This window comes from Planococcus citri, chromosome 1 (genome assembly GCF_950023065.1).
Source record: "Planococcus citri chromosome 1, ihPlaCitr1.1, whole genome shotgun sequence".
Lineage (NCBI taxonomy): Eukaryota > Metazoa > Arthropoda > Insecta > Hemiptera > Pseudococcidae > Planococcus > Planococcus citri.
This window is the reverse complement of record NC_088677.1, coordinates 35,857,600-35,876,026: the sequence shown is the minus strand read 5'-3', so window position 1 is coordinate 35,876,026 and position 18,427 is coordinate 35,857,600. Positions and strand designations below refer to the sequence as shown.

General features: G+C 32.5%; 4 protein-coding genes across 6 annotated transcripts; 2 read left to right on the top strand and 2 right to left on the bottom strand.

The window, feature by feature from the left end:
- Positions 1-3,452: 3,452 nt before the first annotated feature.
- Positions 3,453-9,136, top strand: LOC135831677 (paired mesoderm homeobox protein 2-like). Of its 3 annotated transcripts, none has more exons than XM_065344348.1 (6): positions 3,453-3,890; positions 5,589-5,693; positions 7,063-7,238; positions 8,103-8,262; positions 8,572-8,688; positions 8,963-9,136. In XM_065344348.1, the coding sequence occupies exons 1-6, from the start codon at positions 3,728-3,730 to the stop codon at positions 9,082-9,084; spliced, it is 843 nt and encodes a 280-aa protein (XP_065200420.1). In that variant the 5' UTR covers positions 3,453-3,727; the 3' UTR covers positions 9,085-9,136. The 3 variants fall into 3 exon arrangements, with proteins under 3 accessions (XP_065200420.1, XP_065200421.1, XP_065200422.1); XM_065344350.1 differs by having other exon boundaries at positions 3,753-3,890; positions 5,558-5,693; XM_065344349.1 differs by lacking the exon at positions 5,589-5,693 and having other exon boundaries at positions 3,459-3,890.
- Positions 9,118-13,325, bottom strand: LOC135831664 (ATP-binding cassette sub-family F member 1). Its single transcript, XM_065344322.1, has 10 exons — positions 11,694-13,325; positions 11,576-11,622; positions 11,260-11,501; positions 10,960-11,185; positions 10,657-10,889; positions 10,331-10,568; positions 9,900-10,256; positions 9,596-9,829; positions 9,444-9,516; positions 9,118-9,361 (listed from the first exon to the last, which is right to left on the bottom strand). The coding sequence occupies exons 1-10, from the start codon at positions 13,048-13,050 to the stop codon at positions 9,174-9,176; spliced, it is 3,195 nt and encodes a 1,064-aa protein (XP_065200394.1). The 5' UTR covers positions 13,051-13,325; the 3' UTR covers positions 9,118-9,173.
- A 194-nt stretch (positions 13,326-13,519) lies between these two features.
- LOC135831679 (calcyclin-binding protein) lies at positions 13,520-14,964 on the top strand. Its single transcript, XM_065344352.1, has 5 exons — positions 13,520-13,736; positions 13,813-14,011; positions 14,084-14,180; positions 14,259-14,368; positions 14,459-14,964. Exons 1-5 carry the CDS (start codon positions 13,716-13,718, stop codon positions 14,701-14,703), a joined length of 672 nt encoding a protein of 223 aa, XP_065200424.1. The 5' UTR covers positions 13,520-13,715; the 3' UTR covers positions 14,704-14,964.
- Positions 13,555-18,367, bottom strand: LOC135831665 (uncharacterized). The gene is made up of 2 exons (XM_065344323.1): positions 17,643-18,367; positions 13,555-17,533 (listed from the first exon to the last, which is right to left on the bottom strand). Exon 2 carries the CDS (start codon positions 17,457-17,459, stop codon positions 15,081-15,083), a length of 2,379 nt encoding a protein of 792 aa, XP_065200395.1. The 5' UTR covers positions 17,460-17,533; positions 17,643-18,367; the 3' UTR covers positions 13,555-15,080.
- Between the last annotated feature and the right edge of the window lie 60 nt (positions 18,368-18,427).

The window sequence follows — 18,427 nt, the reverse complement described above, 5'->3', positions numbered from 1 at the left end:
AAACCGCCTCACCAATTAGTTTAGCAAAAGTGAATTAGTCGTTTAAGAATTGTCCAGCTGAAATTTAGCATCGCATGTTGTAATTTATACATTGATGAGGAACTGGTGTGATGAACAGTCACCTGAAAAATTAAAACCACGTATTCTACTCATAAATAGGAGTAAAAAATGTTATACACACCATAGACCAAAACCGCTTCATTTCGGAGTTATTGACCTTTAAAGGGGGCCAGCTGTTTTCTTAAAATTGGGCGTTTCGGCGTCTCTATTGAAAATTTTTGGGGGGTAGGTGGTGGAAAAAGTGAAGTGAGATCTCAGAAATGTAGAGTATCATTCTTTTCTGTTTTGGTCCATAACTTGATGTTTTGAAGTCAGAAATGTGTTTTCTTAGATGAAAAACAATCAAAACTTGAAGTTAAATTAAATTATTTCGATTTTTATTAATGATTGCGGTAGTACTTCTCATTCGACACTCATTAAACTTTAATTTCTCTTTTTTGGTCCATTGGATGCTGAGTAATCAAATTTTTCAATTTTGACAAACTCTCCAATTTGTTAGAAACTAATGTTTTTGAAGGTTTCCTGTACTCAATTATCAATTTTAAATACTTTTATGAAAAAAAAAAATGCTATTCCTCAATAAAACATAATTTATCTCAACCAATATGCTCACTTTGGCAACATCGCAAAATTTGTCACGGTAAATTACGATTTTGTTTCCTAAAAACAATAGAAATTGCTGGTTGGTAAACGATTGCACTTCAAATCAAAGTAGGAAATCGTAACTAAGGAACACTTTTTGATAACACTCTGATTTGAGCTATGTAACAATGCGTAACACATAAGGGAAATGTAAATGCGGTGTTGCCATATTTTACACAACTTTAATTGCAAATATCTCATTAAGGGTTGGTTTTTCAAAATTTTTGCAAAGGAAATTTTTTCTCAATTCGACGAGTAGAATATGTGGTTTTAATTTTTCAGGTCTTATCCGAATCACCCTGTATAAGGGTATTTTACGCTTGAAATCTTTTCTTTCAACTCGACTGCAGTAAAGGTCGATACCTAACCCAAGTTTCATTTACACTACACCCAAGTCAGTCAGTTGTTGACATAGTGGATATATCTAATTTGGAGCCAAATTTCTTGTGAATGAGGTGTTATTTGTAGAGTACCCATCTTCTTCTTTTATGCAAAGCAGGCAAGTCATGTCATATGTAGTACTACGAATTTAACATTATTTGATTACGTAAGTAAATAGTAATGTAGGTACCTATTATTATAAATGGAGTTGTGATTCATCCATCAGGATTAACTTCCTATCTTTGGTAATTGTTGACAAGATCGTACAGATTATATATCTACGAGTAGATACTCGTAGTTGAAGATGCATTGACGGCACGTGCACAGAAGCATACCCACGAATGTTTTTATTCAGAATGTGTAATAATTTGCGTCTCTCGAGTTTCGTTTACTAAAATAACAAGAAGACAGGAAATTAGCCAACAAAGATTTTCCGGCTATCAAAAATATATAAATATGTAAGTACCTATAGGTATACCTCGTAAATACTTCTCCTACATAATTATTTTTTCCATTGAAAAATAATAATGGAAATTTTCTTAGCACTTGGTGAATCATGCTTTATAAAAGGTACAGGTAATTTGAATATCTACTTAATGATGCGTAGTAAATAGCCATGAGAGCTTTCTTAGTCACCTAACCTTATTCGTGATCGCTTTAATTTTCCAAAATCCATTTCTGTCTCTGTTTAAATCTAGATGTTCTAGATAATTTTCATTTTTTATTATTATTGATTTAAGAAATTTATTTTTTTAAATCAATGCTTGGAAAAAATTTTAATTGGAATCATGCACCTGAAAGAACTAATTTTTGTAAATTGTTTCCGAAATGATGAAATGGGGTTACAAGCCCAGAGGTGATCAAATTTTACCAAGTTTAATCTAATCAAGACATTTTTTTGAAAAAATTTCTGCACTTTTTGAACAGTTCCTCACTTTTTTTCAAGTTTTTGCCACTTTTTTGAATTTTCTTATTTTTTAGAACTTTTTTGCAATTTTTTAAATTACCTATTACATTTTTGAAAAAAAAGTTGCACTTCTTTTTAAAAAATGTTCAAATTTTAAAACATTTAAGCAGACATTCTTTAAAAATAATTTCCAACTATACCGTCCTATGTTTGCAATTTTTTTCAATTTTTGCATTTTTTTAAAAGTTTTGCATTTTTAAAATGAATTTTTTGATTCTATGTTTTTGCAATTTTTTTTTAACTTTTCAACTTCTTAAAACTTTTTTTCATTTTCTTGAATACATTTTTAATTTTACAAAAGTTTTTGCAAAGTTTTTTTTATTTTTTAAAAAAATATTTGCAATTTTTTATGTTTGCATTTTTAAAACATTTTTTGCAATATGTTTTACTATTATTCAAAACTTGAAAAAATGTTTAGGGTGAATCGGTTAAACAAAAATTTGAGAAGATGGTCATTTTTATTCCTCTTAAATGAATCGTTTACCGGATCGTGCGTGAAAAAATAATCTTTTGCCAGAATCATTTTCAGTAATCCGAGATTCAAATTAGATCCGAGGAATGTCCAGACCTGATGGGATCCAAGATCAGGTCTCATTGAGTTCAAACAATTCATTCATTTCTGAAATTATCGTTTGCGAATGAATGACGTAGCAATGAGCAAGGAAAGGAAGCAGACGAACAAAGGGTGGAACAAAACATGCAATTGCAATGCATCCAAAATTTCTTTAAAATTGCGGTACCTACCTACCTATTCAAGTATTTAACCATCTTTCATGCATTAATCGGTAGGATAATTTCTCAGCTCCATAAAAACTTTTTATATTGCTCTCATGAATTCCAAAAACTCATCATCCGCCCCTTAAAACCAAAGAGAGTAGGTAGGTAGGGTAAAATCGATTCGTACTCCGGCATTCGTTGCCATTCATAAAAAAAATGAACTGACCTTTTTACGCGAAATCAACTTGTCATCCGGGGGTTTTCTCAATACATCACTCGCCTAATCTGGCACGCGTAAGTTGAAATGGGAAGTTGATAAAAAATTTAATAAAAAGCAACGCACATTAGTGGAAGAGTGAGAGTTCACAAGGTATATAACGACGAATAATTCTAGATGAAAAAAAAAAACTTCTTTGATGTGGCAAACTCTTTGTAAGAGAAAACTCATAAATAAAAAAGTGCTTCATTTTTGAATATAACAGGCGACGATATGAGTTAATTATCGCTCGCAGAAGCAAGTGTCACTCAAAACGAAAAATGCTATAATTCGTTAGAAGAGGTCGTCTATCAGTTTTTAAGAGGCGGAGTTGCATTTTGGGCGCCAACTTACCATCTGGTTTAATTTTATGAATATCCCACCCTCAGATTTATTTTTATTATGTTTCTGTCTTTAACGCGAATGTTTTCACTTCGTAAACATTACATATAATATACTTTTTAAAATCATATTAATATACGAACACTCGAAAACGAGATAATTAAAATTATTCGTTCTAATAAGTGTATTTAGTATGTTTGCATTGTATGCAATTTTTTTCACCATTGTTTGTTTATATTTAATTTAATGAACGATGAAATACGTTAATGTGTTAGTGCAGTTTAACATCAAGTACTTGATATTAAAACATTCGAATTTAATGAATTATTAATACCTATCTGTTGTTTTTACTGGTTAATATAATGTTGAATTATACCACAAACCATACAGCTCCTTATAAAGCGCCGAATGATGTTTATCAAAATCTGTTCCAAGAGACCGAAAATGCTCATCGATTTTCCGTTTCATCGCTATTGCAACTGGAAGTAAAATGCAAGAAACGAACAACCGGTAAAACGGATAATGGTGAGTGTGTGTGCTTTTTTTTAAAAAAAAAATTAATGAGAACATTAAAACGTTTAAACAAAAGAGATCACAGCAGGATACCTCGTGTATCTAGTTGTAATATTGTATTGTTATCAGCGTGGTAAGTGTTGGACTGTTTTTAACTTTAATCCTCATTAAAAACAAATTATTCTCAATATTAATTAACTCAGGCACCAGCAGGCAAACGATAGACAACCCTACTTCCAAATTCGTAGATAGGTACCTATAAGTATTCGCCTGTTCGGGTTGAAATTAACATATGTACATAATTCGAAATCGATACCTATCATAAAAGATGAAAATTTGATCATCTACCTTCCTACATTTAAACAAAATTGTCAAGCCCTTCAAGAATTCATGCTAAAAATCTTTGAAAAAGTTTGAGCTAAGGTCATTTCATTTCTCTTCCTAAAGCGAAACTAGTTCATTATTAAGTACCTATAGGTGATCTGCAATTTATTTTATTAAAATTCCAATAAACAAAACAATTCAAACTATGGCACTAAAAAAGCAAACGTGTCTGGACCTATCAAAAATCTGTTAGACCTCCTGCAGATCCAAAACATTAAAATGAAGGCTGAAAAGAAGAGATCTTACTTTTCAGTGCTTGTGATTCTGATGCAGACAATTTTTTTCTTACAATTTCTCAGAAGATAAACTGGAAACCGGAAAGTATCGAAAATACGAGTATACTCGTATCTTCAAATCACTGCACCAGTCATCTCAAAAATTGAGCCCTAAAAATACAAAACCACAATAAGAAGAAATTCGTCGAAAGATGAAAACTAAACTCCATTTTGATTAGTACCTAATTCGAACTTGAACAGTGTTTAACAAAATTCCAAGTACAACTAGGTAGGTACATAGGTAGTAGGTAGGTATACAATGGTTCGGAATAATTTTTAAAATAGATTGCCTCAGTTTTTTTCTCATCTCAATTCGCTAGTGCAATTTTTTACTAATTTGAAAAAAATCAGTTAAAATCACTAATTTATAATAAAATGGCAAACGCAGTAAAAAAAACTTTAATTTTTCTCCAAATAACTTTTTGAATCCTATTCTGATTTAAAATTTAATATCCTTTAATAAGTAGGTACGTTGTAAAACAAAACTTTAAAAAAAAACAAATTCAAAAAATAACTTAAAATGTATATTTTCGTAGCCAGTTATACTTTTACAAAAAATAATATATATCTTAAAAAATGATAATTATACTCGTACCTTTTGTGAAAAAAATTGAACATAACTTGGAAAATTCAAAAAATATGAGACAAAATTTGAAATTGTAACAAATAAAAAAATCAAAAAAACTGAAATCACGATTCTTTTGAATTAAAAAAATTATTACGCTTTATAATTTTATTCCAAAACATTTTATGCACATATGTACATAGGTACTCGTACTTAAGTAATTAGGTAGTTATAAGTTTGTAGGTTTTTTTAAAAAAATTTTGAGGTATCGCCTTTTTCAAAACAATTTTTTCAAAGTTATGAGCACGTTCATATCATTTTTAACTCATTGAAATGTATTTCATCTTTTATTTCAAAAAATAAAGGTAATTTCCTGATATTAAAAAAAAAATTAAAATTTCCTACTTGGTTGGAAATTTTTGTAATTATTATAATACAAAAACATGTTATCATAGTTTTCTCGGTTTCACCTGGAAATTTGCATAGGAAAATCGCCTTTCAAGAGTTTGAAAGAAGACGAAACTGCTTCGCTTCCCCTGCCCACTGATCATCTTGACCGTCCTTGCCTCTCCAAAAATGCTTTAAAAAAAGGTATAGTTAATTTTTTTAATTTTTGAAATACATATAATATATTTTAAATGGAAAATTTTCATCGGAAAGGTGCAGTAAATACCTATTGTGAATTATTGACGTCTAATGCAACTACTTTTTTTAAGAATTAGGTACCTACCTACTTAAATCGGAAAAGTTAAGATCTTCAAAGGAATGTAAATTAGAGACATCTTTTAAAGATTCCTATGGAAATGTTCAAAAGTCTATAAAATTACAAATGATGTGACGATTTATCCCAAAAAGCAGAAGAAACATCTCGTAATTTTATCTCTGATTTGAGTAATTCTATATGTTTATAAATATTGATTTGAACCTTCGAAAATTGTAATAAAATTTAAATCAAATCCAAGGATTGTTTTAGGTCCCTAAAATTCTTTTTTCTTTTTTTAAAATAATTTTGTAGTTAAGTAGTGATGTGACTTTAAAGTTGCACAATTTTTTTTTTAAATTTTGGAACCTGCTACATTTGTTGTTCAAATTTCCCACTTTAATTTTTTTACATTTATTACTTAGATACTTTCAGCTTTTGAGTTTTGAGTAATAAAACTAACATCGATCATCGTTAATAATTCGTCACATTATGCCATCAATTTTTTTTTGTATGTAACTACCTACTCGTATTTTAGAAAAATTACCTACATTTTATCAAAATGAATTTCCCAAAACATTTATACGTATGTATTAACTCGTACCTATGAAAGAAAAAAAAATCATGTGATTTTCGGACCCCTCTGCTACACTTTGCCTATAAAAACCTCAATTATGAGATAAAAATCAATATACCCCAACCTAATCATAACGAAACTCGCATAACATTAAATCATCAAATATCTCGACAAAAGACCTCCTGACAAATTTAATGATAGGTGCAGTTTTCACTTTTCACCCCACAAACCAATTCATTTGGGATAAATCGAGTAAAAAAATATATAAGCGAGATAAAAAGCGTGTAATTTTATTCCTTTTTACAAACCGAATAACTGCATCGTGTACAGAAAGATCAATAAAATGAGAAAATTTCCGATCAAATTAGCTCTAAAATATTAAATATGAGTCATAAACTTGCAGAAATCGTTACACCCCTTTTTTTATTATCTTTCAATACCTATGCGTTTGCGAGTTTTTTTCATTGTATGCGACAACAAGTATGAATAAAAAAAAAAGACCTGGAAAAGGGTAGATAGGCTATACTCATGTAGGTATGTATGGTTTTATTACAGTTACCTATATGAGAATCATTCCAACGATAAAAATCGTTTCGATTGTAGGAAAGTCGTTAAATTATAGATAATTTACGCGACAAATATTGTATCAGCGTAGAAAATTGTCGTACTTTTATTTTTTGCAGGAATCGGATGTAATTGCGAAATTAAACGAAGAAACAAACCTAGACGAAATCGCACAACATTTTCCAGTTGTCAATTGAATGCTTTAGAAAGGGTATTCGAACGTACTCATTATCCTGATGCTTTTGTTCGAGAAGAACTGGCTAAAAGGGTGTGCTTGAGTGAAGCCAGAGTACAGGTATAAAATAATGTAAAATAATTTCTTAGGTATTTTAAAAATAGAAACTTTTTAGTTTAAAATACAAATGGGAAATAATTCTTATATTTCTACTGAAATCACTTAACAAGTCGTCTGAAATTTTTAATTTGATCATAGTTTTTAATATTTAGTGTGAAACTTCTCAAATTGTGGCTCACTGGCAAACAAATTATACAGAAATTATTTTCAAATCGAGATAATTAAAGAATGTGATACACACACGAAAAATCTATTTTTGCAACCCGCGATGAAAATTTCCGACAGCTTATTCGAAATATTATTCTACACGATTGTAAAAAGTCAAAATCCATACGACAGTTGGAATCCCACTCGGAATGAAACATGCGTGAATAAATGCAGCCAAAAATGTTTACGCTCGACATACAACTTCATTGAGATGACATTAATCAAGTATCTAAATTTCAAAACATATTTGTTCAGAAACAGATTCCAAATGCTTTCACCTCATATGCTTCTAATTTAATTAACGACTTTAATTTTATATAGGAAGGTACCTTTCAGACACATAAAACTTGCCGAAGTACAAGTTACCTACGTTTTTCTTTTTATTCCTTCAACTGTGAACTTTTTTGATTGGCGATGAGCCAGTCAGCAAATATTGTGAGGTGGGTATGTGCAAGTCTTGCAGAAATTTTTTCCATTCGAGTATTTAACGAAATTTAAAAATTTACCCGACTTTTTTTCTCAACGACGATGCTCGGATACTCGATCACATTCAAATTTCAAAACTTCATAATTATTCACTTTTTCAAAAAACAAATTAGAGATATGTACAAGATTTTTTCCAGAAAAATTATTATTAAACAACATGTTGTGCTACAGGTTTGGTTTCAAAACAGAAGAGCGAAATTTCGAAGAAAAGAACGCAACATTTTAGCATCGCATAAAACACCTGAAGCAACACAGTCCAAATCAGAAACGTTTAAAAGCATAGAACAACCCTTATTACCAAGAGCAACCACTTACAATCATATAACTTCTGGTAATTTTACATTTGTGGCTTCCTTTAACGTAATAAATAATGAAACGTCACCTGTTGAAGTGAAGGTATGAGGTTATGCCACGCAACCACGTTTTAAATATTTGTCGTTACTTTACTAATGAGAAATTGGACTGTTAGACCATCTGGATGAATAGGTAGATGGAAATTTCTCAACATTTTGCAGCCTTGGCGCAGAATTTCATACTCTAGGATTTCTTTCACCAACGTGACTTAATCAACTTGATTTCGTTCATTTATTGCAATTTTAAAGTTTTAAAAGATTACATCTATATTAATAATATATTCCAGGCCATTATATAGATTACTACACCAATAACAATTGGAAGAACAGTAATATGACACAATTTGGTATGTTTGGGACCAACTTTTCTTCCAGTATTCCAGGTTCAACATTCATCAATCCAAGTAAGCAAAAAATGACTAAATTTTGACCTTTGGCATGCAATGAAAGTGAACGATTGCATCGAAGAATTAATTCAAATATACCTAGTTAAATCTTCGTCACTTTTTTCATGCTTACATGTCAATGAAATTGCATACCCTGCTTATAAAAGGCAAATCCTAATAAAAAGATCGAGAAAATACGCAATTCTATCGAGTAGATAACAAACTGAAGTATTCGAGTGTTTTTTCCTATTAAAATTAATTACTTTATGTTTGTACTTTTCATATGAAACAGGTAACTCAGAATATGGAAACAACGGAACATTCATCAACCATCCAGCCATCTCAGTATCATCAAACTTAGCCAGCACTTTGAGATTTCGAGTTCAAGATTTCTCAGTACACACTTCCGTTTAGTAAACACTTTGTACACTTAAAATCATAAATAAATTTTTATTCGCAGTAAAAACGTTTATTCGAGAAAAAAAAACAATAAGGTTAAAAAATTATTGTTGAACAGCCAAATTAGCAGCGATACTAGGATTGTTTATCACTTCGCCCAAACTATCCAGTAATTCCTTTCTGTAATCATCGAAATCACCATCTAATTCATTGATCGATTGATCTTCTATAATCCACAACGAACATTCAGTTTCACGAATCAGTCTTTCGTCGTGCGACACGATTATAACTCCTGAAATTCGCATAACAACGATTACCACACATTTTCATCAAAATGAACATTCTACAGTTTTAACTACGGAACAAAAACTAACCTCCTTTGTAATCGTTAATTGCATCAGCGAGAGCGTCTATCGATTCGATATCTAGATTATTCGTAGGTTCGTCCTAAAAATAACACACAAAAAATCAGCACACCGCAGAACAATTCTACTATGTATAGTTCAAAATATGAAACGCAACTCACCAAAATAATGACATCGGGAGCAATAAGAGTAAGTTCAGCTAACGCTACTCGAGCTTTTTGCCCTCCCGATAGATCTTTCATTCTGATGGTATGAGCGTGACTGGATAATCCAAATGTTCCTAATTGTTTACGAGCTTTTTCATAAGGTAAATCGAAAAGTCTCATTAGATATTCTGATGGCGTTTCTTCGGCGGTCAAGTGTTCGCCTGAATGTTGATCGTAACGCCCGATTCTCTACACAATAAAAATTATGTTTCAATAAGTAAACCGAGACAGATAACACGATATAAGTTGATATACTCACAAGTCTGTGATTTTTCTTCTGTTCGCCTTTTTGAGGTTCTAAATCACCGGTGAGTAATTTCAAGAAGGTAGATTTTCCAACACCGTTGGGTCCAACGATGGCGACTCTCGAGTTTAGATCGATACCGAAATCGACGGTTATAAATAATGGTTTCTGGCCGGGGTACGCGAATGTTACATTATGGAGACCTAAAATAGGAGGTTGTAAAGGAGGAGGATCTGGGAACGAGAATTTGACAATGTATTCTTTCGGTCTTTGAAGTAACTCCATCGGGCCTTCTTCGTCTTCAGCCTTTTGAACTTTACTACCCTTGTTTTTCTCTTGCTTTCTAGTCAGAACTTCTTTTTGTTTTTTCTCCTGAATTAAGAATAAAATGAATTTAGAAAATTTATAAGTGATTTATATGTGAAGAAAAAAACGTTCACACTTACGGCTTGTTTTTTCGATTGGCCATGTTGTTTTAAATCTTTTATCCTCTTTTCTTGCTTTTCGTATTCTTTCAACATTTCTTTCCTTTTTTGTGCGTACATTTTTTTGAACATGCTATAATTTCCTTTATAGTAAAACAATTTCTTCTGATCTAAATGAATGATTTCGTTACAAACGTTATCCAAAAAGCTCTGGTCGTGAGATACCACCAATAAGGTTTTCTTCCAGCCTTGTAAATAACTGTGAAAAAATAAATAAATAAATGAATAAATAAAAATTAATATGGAATTTACAAACACGAAGTAAGATTGCATCGCGTGATACTAACTTATCCAACCAAATGACGGCGTTTAAATCTAAATGATTCGTAGGTTCATCGAGCAATAATAACGTAGGCTCTACAAACAGCGCTCTAGCTAGTGACACTCTCATTCTCCAACCACCCGAGAAATTTTTAGTTGCTCTGTCTTGCATCGATTTTGAAAAACCTAAACCAGCGAGGATTCGCCTGGCTCGTGGTTCCGCTGAATCAGCACCAATCGCTTTCAATTCATCGTAAACCTAGACAATTAAAGCCAATTAGGGTTTTCTTTTCTAGTAATACAATGAGAAAATAAATCGAAAGATTTACTTCTTTTAAACGATCTTGAACGGAAACATCTCCACCTTCTTGGGCAGCTTCTAATTTTTTGCATTCGTCTAATAATTGCGTACGTTTAAGATCTGCCTTCAAAACTGAATCAACAGCGGTATTATCATCGGCAACGACCTCTTGTTCGCAGTACAATATATCTATGTTTGGAGGAATCGGAAATAATCTCGACGCGATATGCCTCAATAGAGTGGTTTTTCCATGACTGAAAAATTCAAAGAAAGGTAAGTTACAGCAGTTCAAAAATCATTTTGAATAAACGTTCGAACATCCAGTTACCCATTAGGTCCGACAAGACCGTATCTTCTTCCTTGAGCGATCAATAGATTGGCATTCACAAATAGATCGTTTCCTTTCGCAGATATACTGAAATTTTCTACTTTGATATCAACAGCGAATTCGAGAGCTGCGATCTGACCGGCGGTTTTTTGCATCTGGGATACGGTAAAATTTTCTCCTAAATCACTATGTCCTTGTCCACCCTTTTTAGTCAACGTTTCCATTTGTTTTTGATATTCCATCTAAGACAGTTCATGACAGAATATATCAGATATTTTTTTGATCATCGTATTACTCAGTTAGCCAAATCAAGTACCTCTTTCTTCAATTTTTTCTTTTCTTTATGGGATAACTTTTTCATTTCTGGAAAATAAAAATTTCAAATTAGAATAATAAAACATGACAATTTATTATCACTTTGAAATGAAGCTCACCAGATTTATCTAACTTGACCGACTCCGCTGTTTTAGTTTCTTTTGACGCAGTTTCTTCTGAAAATTGATCGAGTGTTTCATCCATAATAGGCTCTTCATCAACATCTTTATCCTCCAAGTCAGTAATCACAGGGGTGCTTTTTACTTTTTCCTCTTTGACTTTCTTTTTAGAAGACGATTTTTTCTCTTTAGTCTTACTCGATTGCTTTGAAACAACTGGTTTTTCAACAGGTATTTCTTCTTTTTCAAGTTTTTCTTCAATTTTTAATTCTTTTAAATCACTAACAACGTCATCGATAACATCAGAACTGGGCGATTTTACTTCAACGCTCTGGGAGGGTTTCTCGGTTTCGCTAATTTTTTCTTGATTTGTATCGGTTGTTTCCAAAGGTTTAGCTTCAGGTTCGCTACTTTTGATGGATACATCATCGATTTCAACTTTTTCTTCATCATTTTCGACTTTCTTCTTAGATTTTTTACCTTGTTTCTTAGCTTTACTAGTATCATCTTCAGTTGCTACAGGTGGTTCAATTTCAGGTTCACTGCTTTTAACGAATAAATCATCATTGTTGGCCATTTCTTTACGAAGCTCATTCAATTCATTTTCGTAATCTTCATCGTCTTCGATCTTCTTTTTAGACTTTTTACCTTTTTTACCTTTATTTGTTGGCTGAGGAGGTTCAATCACTTTATCATCATCTTGTAGCTGTTCATCGATATCAACATCGTTGACAATTTTACTTTCGACAAAATGAGTAGCTTTATTATTTTCGGCTTCGATTTCATTTAACAATGCTTCATTTTCTTCATCATCATCATCATCAGCTGTTTTTCTCGATTTCTTTTTCTGTTTCTTCGTTTCAACTTTTTCGATATTCTCGACATCTTCATCTTCGATCAAATCATCATCAAGATCCTGATCTTTCTTGCCTTTCTTTTTCTTATCTTTTTTCTTTGCTGGTGCTGAAACAACTGGAATGCTTTCATCTTCTTCTACATCAGGGATCAAGAATTTATTTGTTTTCGGTTCCTCGTCACTATCACCCCATTCATCTTTCTTTTTACCTTTAGCTTTTTTCTTCTGCGTTTGTTTGGGTGCTGATTTTTCTACATTCGAGGAAGTTTCGCTGGACTGAGGTAATTTTTCTTCATCAGAGTCATCTGACCAATCATCTTTTTTCTTATCCTTTTTCTTTTTTGATGCTTTTTGAGGTTTAGATTTAGTAGGTCCAGCTTCAGCATCGCTGTTATCACCGAGATTGTCATCGTTCGCGTTTCTCTTCGATTTCGTGGGCTTTGTCTCATCGTCAGAACTCTCGAAATCTTTCTTCTTGGATTTACCTTTCTTGGGTGGCATTTTTACTCACTTTATAATAAACGAAATGATGTTAGAAGCTGCTAATGAGGTGAACTGTTACGACTCGAAAATGATGATGGATGGCAGGAATCATGAAGTATAAATAAGGAACTATGCAACTTTGGAGTCACTAACATATGATAAAAATGACTAAAAATTTATATAAAAAATAAGAAAAGCGAAACAACGAAATAAATTACTTCATTTGACCAAGAAAAAAAGTGAAAATCGGAAAAATTTCAATTTTTTATCACCAATTTCGTGGACTTCTTGTTTGTTGGGTTTGAGGACATTCGCACTTTCGGTCTAGGCAGCATTGTTTAATTGGCAACGTTGTAATTTTTTCATTTGAAAATTTCAAAAGTTACGTAGCGATTGTAGCGGTGAAATCAATAACTAAATTTTTCTAGAAATGGATTTCCGAAACTTCAACTTGGCCTCTCTTCTGTTGATGTGTGTTTCTACAGCAGCATTTTTTTTTATCTCATCATTCTCATCATCCACTTTTGCAGCGAATTCGAAGTTCAATTTCAAACACATTTTTTCTTATTTTCTATTTACAGCCAAGTCGAGTGCGTTTACTATTTCTGCTGAGTTTTGAAATTAAAAAAATCTAGTTTCTTTTTACATTCCCGTGTCTATTTCTTCGTAATTTCAATTCAAACATGTCGTCCAGAGTTGAAACGGTAAGTACTTTGTTGAACGTGTTTCACGATTTCATGTGAGTGATAATTAAAATATTCACTGCGGTCATGGTTCTAGTTGAGGAATGATGTTGCTGAGCTGTATAGATTAGCAGATCTAACCGATAGAAAGAAGATCAAAGATATACTTTCCATAGAAGCTAAGAAGATAGAAACGGAAATATCCTTGCTTCAAGAAAAGGAGAACACTATTCAACCGAGTTCAACCACCGTTACAACTTCTAGACGAACGTACGATATCAAAATCACCACATATGGTAAGTATTACTTGTTCTTTTTCTGTCGATGAAAATTTATAAGTAGCCTAATCGTGGTGCATTCGTATTCAGCCTGGGATCAAACCAATCAAACGGTGAAGATATTCGTTACCTTACCCAATGTGCACACCATTCCCAGTGAAAACATCATTTGCACTTTCACCGAAACGTGAGTGGCTTCATCATGGTTATTACGATTGTTGTATGAGTATGTGTTCACCTCGTTAATATGCTTCGTTTGTTTTAGATCTTTCGATTTATTAGTGAAAGAACTGGAAGGAAAGAATCACACTCTTTCTGTGAAAAACCTCTTCCAAAGTATAAAACCTGAAGAATCTTCTTGGAAAGTCAAGACAGGTAATTCTATAATTTTACGAAACTTATTATGCTGAAAAATCGTTGTATATCGATGGTAATTTCTTCTTCTTTCGAATCATTGTTTAATAGGTATGGTGGTTGTTTCACTGGCTAAAAAAGGTTCTTCTGATACAAAGTGGTCTGGTTTAACGAAAACGGCTAAAGACACGACCACCCCTAAACCCCCGAAAATGGATGACGACGCAGATCCGTCTGCTGGGGTGATGAATCTGTTGAAACAAATGTACATGGATGGTGACGACGACATGAAACGTACCATTGCTAAGGCATGGACTGAAAATCGCGAGAAAAATGGCATGAATTTAGGTTTTTAAGAAAGCTCTATCGTGTGTTCTTAATTGCTTTCTAATTGATTTGTGGGTTCAAATATTCATGGATTTATTGGATTAATAGTAGGAATCGAATGATTGATGTATGATCGATTTGTGCGTTGGAGGATTGAATTTTGTATCGATTTTTCTCTTACATCATTATTATTATATTCGAATGTCTGAATACGTTTCCGTTGATGCATTTTTGTTCTTAGTTTTTAAAATGTTTGGCTATTATAAAAATAAAATTCTGTTTTATAATAAGTATGTTTTATTCAACTTTTTCTATCATTTGTTAAACATCGTATAAAATCTTTGAAAACAAACGTCCTTTCTCCAATTAATAATGGTACACTTGAATGAATTTAAATTACCTAGTTTCAAATTCTTGGGGGTTCCTCTCTTCTGTATTGATTTAGAAGATTCGAAAATTTCAAAATACATTCTTCCTGATTCATATCGTAATTAAACCCAGATATCATAACTCTCGTTGGATTTATCCAGTCAATGAGTCTTCTCGACTTTCGTAGGAACTCAAATTCGTTTATTTCATTTTCGAAGTATGTCTTTGCTACTTCACACATTGCTCCTTCGTACAGCAGATCGCATTTTAACTTTAATATTTGTTCATCGGACAGCTTCAACCATGAAATGTAATCATTCACCAATTCGTAATCACTCAACTTGAGTAATTCTGTAAAAAAATCAACGTTCCAAAATTTACAATCAACAATTTTTTCTTCGGTGTTTGGGAAATGCAAACGCTGGCAATTTTCCAAAGATTTGAATTCGTCTTTTCTTAGAATAAAATCAAAAATTAAAGTTTTGTTTCTAAACAATGCAGTAGACATAGAAAAAAGTTTTTTATGCCGAATTCCTGAGAAATAATTTTGAGGAAAGAATGAACTAAGAGTCAGAACACGACTAACTAAATTGAAATTATTTTCTTTCAGAGAAAAATAAACCAGTGTTTCCAAGTGATTACATCGATCCTCTAACACTCGTTCATGATGAATTTCGGAGAGACCTAAATACCATTTCATGAGTTCTTCAAATTTGGCGAATTTCTTTTCTTTTTCAGACGCCGAGTCTGCCACAGCTTCATCTTCGTCCGAAAAATAGCACGCTAAAATATGGGCTTTATTTTCGATTTTTTTGACATTATCATCGAAATAATTTTCAAATGTAACGTCAATGTTATGCCACAGCTCATCTGCATTTATTTGAGGTAAATTACAAAACCACGTGAGAAAATCTATTACGCCCCTCCAACCTCTTTCTTTTCTAATGACAGAAAAAATCTGCGAACTTTGCGTTCTCATTAATGATTTTTTAAAGGCATTCAATTCGTATTCTTGCGTAAAAGCCAAACATGAAAATTCATCGAAAGACCTTTTTTGATTAGTAGAAATAAAATGAGTGCATTTTTTAACACCATGTTTCGACTCCATCACGTCTTTTCTTTGAGCAGGAGTAATACCTGAAAAAATCAAACGAATTAGTCTCTCACTGTGTTCCCACGCTAATGCATAAATTATTTCAGCTCCGAGATGATCGTCGCGTTCAAAAATTTCATTTTTGTAGTTAGGCGGAGAAAGTATCCACATCTCTTCGAGAATTTCCGCGTATTTATTGTACATAAATAAACAACTGGTTATTTTTTTACGATAATATTTCAAGTAGCGTTGTAGCAGTTTCATAATTTCGCTATAACTTTCTTCATTAAAATACTGAAATGTATAATGCACCATTGGAACGATCTCATCAACCCACAAATGATTTTCAATGAAAAGTTTGAGAATGTAATGACTTCGTTTCTTCAGTATCTTTTGCTCGAGAAATCTACTGGTATGCGATAGTAAAAAACAGCAGCACTCCGCACTGCATATTTTCAATATAGGCTTAATCAACTTCTCTTTTTCACGTTGCGTGAGTTTGCACCAAATGTACTTTATAGCTGCGTCACTTTCACCACTGATTGATTTCCCAGAATACGAGATTAAATCAATTAAACAATCGTATATGCTTTCGTACACGGTAAATTGTGTTTCTTTCTTGCATAATTCATTCAATCTTCCTTCTGCACAATGTGTCCAGAACCACAGCATCGGCAGACTACGTTTCACGTGCGCAGATTCATAATTCGACTTGATAATCGCCATAGATCTGTTTCTAGCGTAAATGAAAATTTCTTCTTCCAAACAAAATGTACATGCTACCATATATTTCTCCATAGCAGAAATTTCTTCATTATTCATGATGGACTGGGCAGTTTTCACATGATGTATAGTTCCTCTAGGTGTCCATACCAAGTTGTCCAGATGATTCAAAATCGTTAGCGGATCTGATTCTTGAATTCTGCTCAATATCTTTTTTTCGTAATACATTATCCATCCAATAATTTCTTTACCTACATCTGAAGTATGGCACATTAATGATTCGATAACAGATTTTGGTAATGGTAACTGTTCGATTCTTTCAATGACTTCTATTTCAATTTTTCTCCAATAACTTATTTCTATGATTCGTCTGTTGACATCAATATTGAATAAATTTCTCATGCTACTTCTAATACTGGGATGATTCCACGCAGGAAGAATTACATTTATTCGAGCTATATGTTCTAACGATGGGATGAAATTGTACTTGAATTTTCCCGCCTTTGCTTCAGGAAAAGCACTAGTTTTCAATCGTTTGCTCGTATTTTCTGAAAATTTAGTTCCATGACATGGAGGACGGCGAGATTTCGGCAAATCCATACTTCACTCCAATATTTGCTTTTGGGAAACCTGCTTAGGCCACGAAACACATTAGGCTCGGATTTCTAAATTACCTGAAAATATAGCGAATATATAGAAGAAGTACTCCAGTATATTTGGAAAATAAGATACATAGGTAGGTATGTGAATTTCTAATACCAAGAACAAGCTATATTTACTTACATCACGTCGTTTTCGTACAAAATCTTCAACAAATCCAGAATAGAATGTCTTTAATAAAGATTAAAATTAAAACTTGATACCTACATTATTCTATAAAATTTTAAATTCAAAGTTCAAAAAGCACAAAAGTTGCGCTCTACAATCACAAAACTACCTTATCACTCTTATCAGTTGGAGACTCTTTTTTCCCCCTCTTCACTTAAGCTCTGTTCTATTCGCTGCTCCGAGCAACTCCGAGTTGCTTCGAGCAGCAATACTGTGTTCTATTGGCACATTTTTACTCGGAGTAATCCGTCTAATCGTTCTTTTCGCAAGGAGTAGAGTCAAAAGAGCAGCTCTAGAGCAGGTTTTTCTACACCTGCTGAAAAGGAAGTGCAGAAGGAGTAGAGTAAAAAGAGCAGATTTTTTAAGGCGACATTTTTTTTTTTACAATCAGTATTCCGACATTCTGTTTTACGAGTGTTTATTTTCTTTTTTTTGTTGAAATTTAGTTGTTTTACAAGGTGTTCTTGGATTTGTGTTCTTTTCGAAGACTCATTTCCCCTACTCTCTCTACTCTTTTATCGGTTCCGGAGAAAATCACGAGAGTACACAGAGCTACTCGGAGTAGCGAATAGAACAGAGCTAGCATACGAATTTTGAAGTTCGTACTATATAGTACGTAATACGAAATCCAACTGAAGCAGAAATTTCAAGTTAAATTTCCATGATAAATACATGAATTAAAAAGTTCAGTTTGCGAAAGGTTTGCGCTTTGAATACTCTTTTCATCTGAAGTTCCAAAA

What these genes read in the sequence shown, in the direction of transcription:
- LOC135831664 (XM_065344322.1), bottom strand. Translation starts at nt 13,050, where the DNA reads ATGCCACCCAAGAAAGGTAAATCCAAGAAGAAAGATTTCGAGAGTTCT. An exon ending in AGAAGAAAAATCACAGACTT is followed by an intron (nt 9,830 to 9,899) that starts GTGAGTATATCA and finishes TTTATTGTGTAG; the next exon opens with AGAATCGGGCGTTACGATCA. An exon ending in AATTAACGATTACAAAGGAG is followed by an intron (nt 9,362 to 9,443) that starts GTTAGTTTTTGT and finishes TGCGAATTTCAG; the next exon opens with GAGTTATAATCGTGTCGCAC.
- LOC135831679 (XM_065344352.1), top strand. Translation starts at nt 13,716, where the DNA reads ATGTCGTCCAGAGTTGAAACG. An exon ending in TGTCGTCCAGAGTTGAAACG is followed by an intron (nt 13,737 to 13,812) that starts GTAAGTACTTTG and finishes TCATGGTTCTAG; the next exon opens with TTGAGGAATGATGTTGCTGA. An exon ending in TTCTTGGAAAGTCAAGACAG is followed by an intron (nt 14,369 to 14,458) that starts GTAATTCTATAA and finishes ATTGTTTAATAG; the next exon opens with GTATGGTGGTTGTTTCACTG.
- LOC135831665 (XM_065344323.1), bottom strand. Translation starts at nt 17,459, where the DNA reads ATGGATTTGCCGAAATCTCGCCGTCCTCCATGTCATGGAACTAAATTT.
- LOC135831677 (XM_065344348.1), top strand. Translation starts at nt 3,728, where the DNA reads ATGTTGAATTATACCACAAACCATACAGCTCCTTATAAAGCGCCGAAT. An exon ending in CAAAAATGCTTTAAAAAAAG is followed by an intron (nt 5,694 to 7,062) that starts GTATAGTTAATT and finishes TATTTTTTGCAG; the next exon opens with GAATCGGATGTAATTGCGAA. An exon ending in TTACAATCATATAACTTCTG is followed by an intron (nt 8,263 to 8,571) that starts GTAATTTTACAT and finishes AATATATTCCAG; the next exon opens with GCCATTATATAGATTACTAC.